This window comes from Botryllus schlosseri, chromosome 3, assembly GCF_051294905.1.
Source record: "Botryllus schlosseri isolate E-star chromosome 3, Bs_hap1, whole genome shotgun sequence".
NCBI classification, from domain to species: domain Eukaryota; kingdom Metazoa; phylum Chordata; class Ascidiacea; order Stolidobranchia; family Styelidae; genus Botryllus; species Botryllus schlosseri.
Genome location: NC_137238.1, coordinates 15,770,712 through 15,781,695, shown reverse-complemented (window position 1 = coordinate 15,781,695; position 10,984 = coordinate 15,770,712). Strand labels below are relative to the sequence as shown.

At 41.0% G+C, this 10,984-nt stretch overlaps 2 protein-coding genes across 2 annotated transcripts; one reads left to right on the top strand and one right to left on the bottom strand.

The window, feature by feature from the left end:
- Window positions 1-1,144: 1,144 nt before the first annotated feature.
- Window positions 1,145-1,489, bottom strand: LOC145435873 (histone H4). The gene has a single exon (XM_080313136.1). It carries the CDS (start codon window positions 1,461-1,463, stop codon window positions 1,152-1,154), a length of 312 nt encoding a protein of 103 aa, XP_080169262.1. The 5' UTR covers window positions 1,464-1,489; the 3' UTR covers window positions 1,145-1,151.
- Window positions 1,490-3,676: 2,187 nt separating this feature from the next.
- LOC145435297 (potassium voltage-gated channel subfamily KQT member 1-like) lies at window positions 3,677-10,625 on the top strand. The gene is made up of 6 exons (XM_080312601.1): window positions 3,677-3,855; window positions 5,294-5,494; window positions 5,550-5,628; window positions 5,685-5,811; window positions 8,052-8,119; window positions 10,265-10,625. Exons 2-6 carry the CDS (start codon window positions 5,415-5,417, stop codon window positions 10,340-10,342), a joined length of 432 nt encoding a protein of 143 aa, XP_080168727.1. The 5' UTR covers window positions 3,677-3,855; window positions 5,294-5,414; the 3' UTR covers window positions 10,343-10,625.
- The last annotated feature ends 359 nt before the right edge of the window (window positions 10,626-10,984 follow it).

Genomic DNA, 10,984 nt, shown 5'->3' with positions numbered 1-10,984 from the left:
CCACTAGTGGATTTCAAAATGAGTTATGACATCACACCAGCAAACCTTTGCTCATAGACCAGAGGTCGTCTCGATCCGGTTCAGGAGTATGTGGCTGTGTGTGTTTTATAATCGGGACCGAAAGCACATGTCTTCAGCTTCCTCCCGCCCAAATCAACAATGATTTTGAGCTCACACTATAGGGTAATCGATGCAACTTCTGGGGGGTGCTTGCTATATGAATTTGGTTTCTATATGCATCTGGTCGTTGAATTATTTGAATGAATTCTGTCGATAATATTGGTCGTTCCATATATTACTATATAGATACTACTCTCCGCCCACATGATCAGAGTTAGCGGTAGAGCTGGTGGAAGATAATGAGTTCGAAAATACAGGTAGCGTATAATTGCACATCGTTAAGTCGTGTTCATGTCCTACCGATAAGATTGTTAATCAGCCTTATATGCCGGTGCGCACCACGGAGCTTTATAAACACCCCACATCCAGTGGTTTCCAACCTTTTACGGTCGCGACTCCATCTCCAATTTGAAAATGTTCCGAGGCCCAGATCAAAATTTGATGAGCTCATTACTAAAAGAAGTCAGCACCTTTGCTCAGTCTTACTCACGGGTTAATTTGGAAGCTGATTACGTTCAACATATTCGAAGAGCTTCTTGGAGGTACAGAACTTCAATATACAATTAAATAGTATATTCATATTGAAATGAACCCGAATATTTTCGGCTGACACTCGTCAGGGGTAATCGTCAGCAACTAGTAGAGAATTGGAAAGAACATTGTATATCAACAATCGTATCACAAAATATGACGTAACCAGCATGAAAGAGAGAGCGTTCAATGTACTATTTTTAGGTGGTACACGAACTCCTTTTGTTGACAGAGTTTTGGTTGGTGTATTTTGATAAAAGTTGATTCCAAGGCGGCACACAAATGGAATTGTGAGCGGCCTCGCCCTACGATTCGAAATCGGTTGTCTCGATAATTATTCGCACAAATCGGATTATCCAACAGATGTTTGCCGATGGCAGAATTAATGGCTTTTGATCGATCAGCATCAATCTTAAGTGGATGAGTTAAGGGTGAGCTTTTCACTGAGCGTGTTCTGATAAATCTGGGGACATGTTGTTGTGATCGCAGTAGCGAGTCGCTTATCCGCCGAACCCGTACAGAGTTCGTCCTTGACGTTTCAAGGCGTAGACTACGTCCAGAGCGGTGACGGTCTTTCTCTTGGCGTGTTCGGTGTAAGTGACAGCGTCTCTGATGACGTTCTCGAGGAAGACCTTCAGCACACCTCTGGTCTCCTCGTAGATGAGTCCGGAGATACGCTTCACTCCGCCACGACGTGCCAGACGGCGGATGGCGGGCTTGGTGATTCCTTGGATGTTATCACGCAACACCTTTCTGTGACGCTTGGCGCCTCCTTTTCCCAAACCCTTGCCACCTTTACCTCGTCCCGACATTCTTGTTAATTGTTTTTTCAGCGAAAATAATTCAAATAACGAATAAACCAACATGTCCCCAGATTTATCAGAACACGCTCAGTGAAAAGCTCACCCTTAACTCATCCACTTAAGATTGATGCTGATCGATCAAAAGCCATTAATTCTGCCATCGGCAAACCTCTGTTGGATAATCCGATTTGTGCGAATAATTATCGAGACGACCGATTTCGAATCGTAGGGCGAGGCCGCTCACAATTCCATTTGTGTGCCTTGGAATCAACTTTTATCAAAATACACCAACCAAAACTCTGTCAACAAAAGGAGTTCGTGTACCACCTAAAAATAGTACATTGAACGCTCTATCTTTCATGCTGGTTACGTCATATTTTGTGATACGATTGTTGATATACAATGTTCTTTCCAATTCTCTACTAGTTGCTGACGATTACCCCTGACGAGTGTCAGCCGAAAATATTCGGGTTTATTTCAATATGAATATACTATTTAATTCAACATATTCGCAAACCCCAGAATAAAGGCAAACGACCCCCCTCCCGTTTGGAACCACTCTCTTTGAATGAAGCATTTAAACCGCCTTAACGATCTCTAGGAATATACCGTTGACCGTCCTCCTATAATTGCGATCACAATTAGGCTTATTCCAGTAAATGAAGGTTGTTTATATTTATATTTTATTGCAGATTTTGAAAGGGTGATAGTCTCCATAAAAATCAATAACTGTGATAGTAAATCGCGCGCAGCGCGAAGAAAAATATCATGCATCAGCATGAATATTCCTAAAAAAAAAGCTGTTTTTATGCTGATTTACGAAAAAATTATGAGCCTACGTCAAGTCTTCAAAATTCCGGACATTTGGCATATTTTAGAAATTCCTCCCGGACGCCAGTTTGAACAGTGAAATTCTGGACATGTCCTGGAAATTCCGGACGTATGGCAACCATAATATGTATATATATATATCCTAACTGCAAACCTATCCCTAACCCAATCCTTAATCTAAAACCATACCTGAACCTATCCGCAAATTTCACCCACATGCTCAAGTGTCACATGCCCAATTGTTGCATGCTGAAGTGTCCCATAGCATTATGTCGCATGCACATATATCGGCGGCAATGTTCCCTTTAATTTTTAACGAGTCTGTGCGCACTCACCAACTCACTGCGCGGTCCCTTAGACAGCAGTGCGTAACGATTAGAAAAAGGTCATCACTTCGGCATTTTTGTGCGCAGCTAAGATTTTTTGTGCGCAGAGACCGTGTCAGCACTGCACCATTGCGTTCGTGCGCAGCTTAGAGGTAACATTGGTCCACGAACCACATGATGTGGTCTTATGTTTAAAAGAAAAAGAAAAAAATGTGTTAGTAGCAGCCGTTAGCCTCAAAAAGTCACTGTCCCATTGCATATAGTTGTTGTCCTACACGAAATTACGAAGGAGCTCTGTCTTACTAAGCATGATGGTTTATTTACAATAAGTTCGACAAGTTTCGCAAACGACAAGAAAATGCGTGACCTCGATTTCAGAGAGATGAATGCAGTGGAATGATACATTTCGTTAAAATCTTTCAGCAGCTGTTCGAATACACTGGCTTTCTAAAGATAGTGACTGCTGCCAATATGCTTTCTTAAATTCTACTTCAATTTTAGACCGTGTCATATTTAGAGCGCAGCACCGAAATAAATATTAATTTACCGCAGTGTACAATCACACCGGCCACGAGAATCTGATCGGATACGACAACCGCTTCGAAAATTTTGGCGGTGCTCTCTGGTGGGGAATTGTGAGTTCCGCATAAAGTCACTTCGAGCTCAATCGTGAATCATGGAATCGATTTGTTCAGGTCACCGCTACCACCATCGGCTACGGTGACTATGTCCCGCGAACGATGCTTGGTAAGGTCGTCGGCGCTTGTTTCATCATATTCGCGGTTCCGTTTTTCGCTCTGCCAGCGGTGAGGGTTTGCATTGTTAAATTTTGCTTTAACACCAATTACAATGGGTGTGAACGGAACGGATAGCGTGTTCTTGTACCATCGCAAGAAGTCGCAAGAACGTTATACACATCGAACCCACTAAACCCATAGTACATATCTCCAGAATATTCATGTATGTGATGCATTTTCATCAATTGGAATGGGTATTACAGCAACATTTTGTTGCCCGACTCACACCTCACGGTGCTGCGGAAGCTACGATGGGAATCTGGTACATGGTTTATTTTCCACCCATGTATTTAAAGTCTAGCGTGCAACCGGACGAGATAATTGATTGGCACCTTTCGTTGGACAGGGTGTACTCGGCTCCGGTTTGGCTCTGAAAGCACGGCAAAGATATCGCAAGGAAAATGTAATTCGCCGGCTCCCGATCGCGACCAGATATATCCAATCGTGGTATGTCTGTGAGTCCGGATGCTTCCCGACGTTAACTTGACTGCTTAAATCGATCCCTTTAAAGCAGTAATTCTTAATCTTTTGAGAGGCGAGGATTCACACAGGCTCCGTATCTGTAGTAACGAACTCTTCGCGGTCAACGTACGTTTTCGGTAATCTTAGAAGCTGCGATATACCACACAGATTAAATAAAACCGGACTTGATCGAAAGTTTCTGTCACACTGATTGCAAGAATGTAAACAAAAACCTGGTCACGGGAGCAGGAACACCCTCAGAGATGAGCAATCTTAACAAAACGTGTAACCATCTCAATGGGTGTCATTTCCATCGCTGAGTTGGACTGTTGAAGCCAGCAGTTCTCAAATCTTACTATGATAGTGAAAACTTTCGCGTCCCCGTAATCGTCATATCATAAAATGCAACCAGAATGCTAGCAATCCCAACAGAAAGTTTGATGGGCCTGGAGGTTATGACTGTTGATGAGAGAATTCTCTAATATGAAATTCGGAGTATACACAGAGCAATAACTATGAATTGGAGGTAAAATAATTCAACTGGCCTCAGCTGCGCGCTTTCACGTCCCTCAAGTTTGAGAACCACTGGCTTGAGCGAAATCACGAATAAAATACGGTCACGGCAGTCACCGGTCGAGTGAGTGCGTCCACTAATTGGCTACAGGCTACCTGCAGCGAAAATATCAATATCACAAGAGATGGTGTGATCATAGTGTCCTCCATGGTGTAGACACAAGCAAATCTCACGGCTCAGTGAAATTAGTCAACGTCACACTTTCCATTTGGTCAAAAGGCATTTTCACGGTAATTTTTGACCGCGGCTTGCCGACCAATAAGTTTGATAAAATTTGTATCAATCAAAAGCTACCGTGGTACTGATTGCGAAAATATAAATTTTTTTCTGCTCGTGGTCCTGGAACACCCCAAAATCAGCCTCGAATGTTGCATTGTAACGGAGCTTGGTATTGTGGCGCAACCATGCCGTCTAAGAGCAGGTGCGAAGCAGCGCAAACCGCAAGCGTATTGACCATTGTTGGGCAACCAATTGGGCATTCACACTCTCGCTCTCGTGCGCACTTACTCCTGCACTTGTACATGCTCGGAATTCAATGACTAAGACACTCGTTATGTTTCAAGCCTTAACAGGAATCATGTGACGAGATAGAACCGAATCTCTGAACCTCTAAAACTGACTCACCTGTCCTAACCTCTGGAGTTCGATCGAATGCATGTTCGGGTAATAATAGGAAGTCCGATTTTAGACGAATTAAGAATGAGCTGGGATTATGTCTTGTAACCCAAGAATCCATTGAATACCATACACTTTTGCGATTTTTGCTTTCAACTTGACCGCGATTCCAAACATCTCCAACATATCCTCAGAAGGCGTTCTCTTATTGCGTGATCCTCTCGGACGGTACAGGTGGAGACATCATTCAACAGTGCATGGCTCAAACAAAGTCGGGACCTGGAACTTTTACGCGGATCAGTTGAGAGCGGATCAGTTGAGAGCGGATCGGTTGAGGAAAAATTCCGCTGTCGGCATGTTGATAATGGGAAAGACAGATCCAATGCCCTATGCAAATGACGTCATCAAAACAAGTGACGGCGCCCGACCGAGCAGGTTGCGTGCTTGAACGCGGACTTGAATGCCATTTATTTTCCATTTATTTACGCAGAACTCTCCCGGAGAAGTACAAAAACGGCGTTAGAGCGGCTAGGATTTTGATCTATTTGCTGTGGAAGAAAGAGTTTCACGTGAATATACATTTGTCACCAACTTAACAGCGATGACGAGTCAAACCTTGTTACAGCGATGTCGAAAACCTTGTGACGTACAAGACGTTGCAGAGAAATGTTCGCAAGGATTCGTGAATTTGGAGTTTGCCGTGAAAGACCTCGCGAGGAAAGTCGATCGTTCCCTGGTGACGTCCAACGAAGGTGCGTGAGCAATGAGCATATATCAACGGTTGAAAAAGTTATCTAATGTCCAAAATAATGGCATCGCTTCATTCTGTCATAGTTCGTTCCCAGTGTTGCCACCTCTCCACATATCCCACCTACTAATAACTAGGAGGTGGTCAAAGAATTCAGCGTTGCTTCTCAAGTGAAAGTAAAAGTATTTTACACGCAATTACAAGTAGAACTATAGTCATTTCCGTGGCATAACAAAATATTTTGAAGGAAGTAGAAAAGCCTATGACAGTGGTTCCCAACCTTTTTAAGTTAAAATTCCCCTCTTAGGAGAAATCTGCCAGAGGATTAAAAAAGTTCATTTTTACCGCGCAAACACCTGTTGACTGAGAGAATAAGACGGGCGGTGCCGAGTGTTTTGTTTCCAGCAGGGCTGTACCAACACTTTGTAAACCTCCAAAAACGATGGTCTTGGTCCCAATCAAACAAATTCTGGAAGGATTGACTCAACAGTCCCCACACTTCAATTTGTGTTTTTGGCTTACCATGCACCAATCGCTATAGTATAACTGATGTGAAAAATCAGTATGCATAAATTTACTGGTCTTGCTATTTTATTTTCAAGTTTTACGTATGCATTTGGCCAATAATATTGGTACTTTAATATATAGCAGGGTTGACCAGAGTCGAGTCTGACTCGAGTCACCATTTTCTGATGACTCGACTTGACTCGATTCATTTTCACAAAATACGGAAACGACTCGACTCGACTCGGGACAAACTGTGCGTTGATTCGACTTGGACTCGAGTCATTGTGCAAGACTCGAGAATATAAGACGGCCAAGACCGACATTCAATTGTAATTTCGAAGAATAGTAACGTAGCCACACTGTTGGAATTTCGTCTACTGGTCCTGGTACTTGAAAATGCGACAAGAAACTGCTCAAAGTGAGGAAGATTAGTATATTATAAATCCAAATCATTCAATGTCACCAAACAGAGATATAAAAAGTGGGTTTAACAAGACTTCAACTGGGAACTGAGCAGTCAACACAATGACTTGGACTCGAACTCGAGTCATAATACCATGACTCGGACTCGACTCTCTGCTCGGTGACTTGACTCAATGGTGAATTGAAAATGACTCGACTTGACTCGAATCAAAACTATGAAAGTGAGATCGACTTGTGACTCGGAGCCCCGTGACTTGGTTACAACCCTGATATATAGCATACACGTGATCAGATTCCCGGCTGGAGCTCATTGAAATTTAGGACACCCATTACGTTTCGGCAACATTGCAGCAAGTTTAACATGTCTTTTTTCGATCGGGTAGCTGTTCGCTAAAATAAAGCCAGGCTAGCGATGTCTTTGACTTGAATCGATGATGTTGGAATATTTTGTCACTGTCTGAAAATATAAGATAAATACTTTCACCAGAGGCCTTGTTGTGATAGATTCGGCATGACATTTGCTCGCTTAGGATATATTTGATTGAGAGGCCGTCGCTGGCCTACAAAATTGTCTTGCAAACTGCAGCACATCTGAACTAGTTTAAAAAAACAAGTGGGAATTTGTATGTGAAAAAGAGATTTCAAATAGCATTTGAACATACTTTCAGAAAATAACCGGCCATAAGGAGCATACGTTCGGATTAAACTGGTTGACTACATGACAGTTCAGACATGAACAATTTGGGAAATCAGTTACAATTCTAAAGTGGAATTCCTCCCTAAAAATTGCAAAATTCCCTCGAACGGGGGAATTCCTCCACGGTTGGGAACCACTGGCCTATGAGAATAATCCAGTAATTACAATTATAATTTGAAAAACAAATTCATAGAGCTGTTAAAAACGTTTTGAAATAGCGGCGAGTATAGCACAAACTGACTATTCACGCCAGGAATATGTGCGACATTAGATAATATTTTAGTTACAGTACTGCAGCTGCTATATCGCCTCATTTTACCCCATGCGTCATGCAAACGTACCCCAACTTCATTCTATAACATTAAAAAAAAATGAGTATATTTAGTTTAGTCCTCGTTGAATAGAAAGGGAAGTAGACTAACAAAAAGTTAACATGTACTTGAGTAATAAGTCGAACTATTTCCTTAACGAACACCTCTGCTGAAATTGGTGTTATTTGAAGTGGATGAATAAGCCCCCCTATAATCTTAGACACGATTTGTAACACCGTTTTCTTTTTTTACTATGAAATATCTGAGTTGTAGTTGCGTCAGTTAAGTTGTTATGTTCATTTTTAGAAGGATGTCAAGAGTCCGGTCGACAGCAAGCACCGGTCACTCTTCGTTTGGAAAGTTTGGAGATGCAGGTTCGAATATGAGCGCATTGTAATGGAACTCTGAATTTACTTATTTAGAATCCCCTGATCCTGTGGGCCCATCCTGAAACTGTCAAAAACTTTTCCAACTTATCCTAGAGAGACGTGAACTACTAGATAATTCTAGTTGTCTAATTAGTAGGGATGGTGCGAATGCGCGGTTCACGTTCGCGTTCTTTGTGTGAACCTCAGAAATTTAGTGGTTCCCGTTTACAAACGAACCTTGGTAGGTTCTGCACTGTGAACCTTTTTCATATATTACAATTTCACGTCACGATAACATTTTTGGTTGAAAGTCTTTGCATTTCAACTTCGTGCAACTCTATGCACGACGCAAGAAACATAACATCAGCACTAAACGAGTATGCACCTTGCCAATCTCAAAAACTGTGCTGTGAGCTTGACCCACAATCACACAACATCAAAATCGAAATGATATTTATTCAACTAATCAATGACATTAATATAAAGCAGATCTGGGAAAATTGGGAAGATACAGCATTGTGGTGTAATGGGCCTGAGAGGTCGCTAGCGTTCTACATTAATATATCGCTTCACTGAAATGTAGAGTTGGAATTAGCAATATGACGTCACGTGACGCCATAGGTTCACGTTCGCGCTCACACAGACCGTTTAAAAATGGTTTGCCTTCACACGAACCTGAACCGTTCAGAGGTTCACACCACTCCTACTAATTAAATTAATTAGAACGAAATGCCGGTATTATAATTCTAAGCCACATGTTAAATTTTTTTCTGCTCTAGTTCTAATTCGAATCGAATTTTCAATGTTTCTGCGCTGTAATTTCTAGTTTTCCTGGATATGCTACAGGATAACTTTATTGTGAGAAACGACATACAGATTTGCTGTACAGTCATTTGCCATTCTCAGACTTACCAGAATGAACTCTGAATTCATATGAGCTGAACTTCATTTAATTTCTATTCTTTCGTGAACTCGGTAATTTTAGTTCCATTCTAATCTGGGAAAGAGCTGTGAAGCAGACTTGGAAAACTAGATAATGCTAGTTGTCTAATTTCACTAAATTAGAGCGAAATGCCAGTAATCTAATTCTAATCTAATTTGTGAAATGCTTCCGTGCTCTAATTCTAATTCTAATCTAATTTGTGAAATGTTCTCATGCTCTAATTCTAATTCTAATCTAATTTGTGAAATGTCCGTATTCTCTAATTCTAGTTCTAATCTAATTATTGTTTTCCTGAAAATTCCTCTTTGTCCGAGGCATATTGTACTATTGCAGTGAGTTAAAAAGAATATCCCTCTTGCGCAGGGAAATCCAGTGCCAAGCCGCCATCTCCTTACTTACACCGTGCAGTCATAGTAGATATTATGACGAACAATAGCCTGCTAGAGTAGCTTGTAGTCTGCGAACAACATTCTAGTTTCTAAAACCTTACGTTAGTACATCGCCATTCTGACTAACATGGGCGATGCCCACGGTTACCATAAAAGAAGTAATATTTCATTAAAGTATAGTAAAAATCGAGCCAAGCTTGGTGTACAGAAGTTAACCATTCTCATAGTTATGGGAATGCACTGTTGTTGTTGTTTATTAAACAAAAATATGTGGCGCTTATCGCCTCACGGCCTTTTGCACCACGCACTGTGATTTGATGTGAACTGCATTTTGCTTTATTCATTTCCCATATGCAATTTCATTCAATTTCCAAGTTTCTGCGAACTTAGTAGCTCTAATTCTAATTCTAATCTAATCTGGAAAAAGCTTAGTAGCTCTAATTCTAATTCTAATCTAATTTGAGAAAAGCTGTGTAGCTCTAATTCTAATTCTAACCTAATTCGGAAAAACTGTGTAGCTCTAATTCTAATTCTAATCTAGTTTGAAAAAAACTGTGGAGCTCTAATTCTAATTCTAATCTAATTCAGAAAAGCTGAAAATTTTCTAGTTGTCCAAGTCTGCTGTGAAGGTATCATTCTAATGCTAATCTAATTCGGAAAAAAATGGATAGGTATAATTATAGTTCCAATCTAATTTTGATCAATTTTAATTTTCTGGTTTGACAAGTCTGTTCAGTGTCGGCAAATGTTTGACTCTCCGAATCGAAATTTTGTCGATTTCTACGAATGACCGCATGTTCACTCTGCTATCAATTTCAGATGGAGCTCGTAGTAGCCAGATTGAACGAAGTTCTGGAACGACTTCCAGCTCATGGTTCTCGTGATGAGGTGATATGAAGAAAATTCATCGCTTCGGTGTAACGCGATATTCAAATGTATATAATCAAATTTATGTGGACGGGTAAAACGACAGTTCGTCGACTAAGATCGAAACCAGTGCAACAAAACGCGTCTAATATTTACAATTGGACATTCGGCAGTGGAATGAGGTGGCAGTAACTTCACGAAAAAAAAACAGACCGTTCCATATACAGAAACTGTGTAAAACTCTCTTGCAGATTTGTGAGTTCATAAGCCAACAAATATAGAATGTAATTAAATGGAGTGTGAATAAAATACTTCAACTTGAAGATATTTGATCTAAATATTAGGAAGGGTGTTTCGGGGTTTATTTAGATTGGTAGCCAGCAGTGCGTGGGCGACCAGACAAAGTGAAACCTCGGATCATAGTGTCCTATATGGCGTCGACACAAGCAAATCTCACGGCTCAGTGAAATTGATCACGTCACAATTTCCATTTGGCTACAGGCAATTTGACGGTCATTTTTGACCGGCTTGCCGAGCATTAAATTTGGTAAAACGGATATCAATCGCAAGCTGAATCTGCACTGATTACGAAAATATAAATTTTATTCCGCTCATGGCCCTGGAACTTCCACAATCAGCCTCGAACTTTTCATTGTTATGGAGATTGGCATT

Excerpts from the sequence above, each read along its gene's own strand:
- LOC145435297 (XM_080312601.1), top strand. The coding sequence starts at position 5,415 with ATGTTGATAATGGGAAAGACAGATCCAATGCCCTATGCAAATGACGTC. Across the intron at positions 5,629-5,684 it reads TGTGGAAGAAAGAGTTTCAC|CGATGTCGAAAACCTTGTGA; the intron begins GTGAATATACAT and ends ACCTTGTTACAG. Across the intron at positions 8,120-10,264 it reads TGGAAAGTTTGGAGATGCAG|ATGGAGCTCGTAGTAGCCAG; the intron begins GTTCGAATATGA and ends TATCAATTTCAG.
- LOC145435873 (XM_080313136.1), bottom strand. The coding sequence starts at position 1,463 with ATGTCGGGACGAGGTAAAGGTGGCAAGGGTTTGGGAAAAGGAGGCGCC.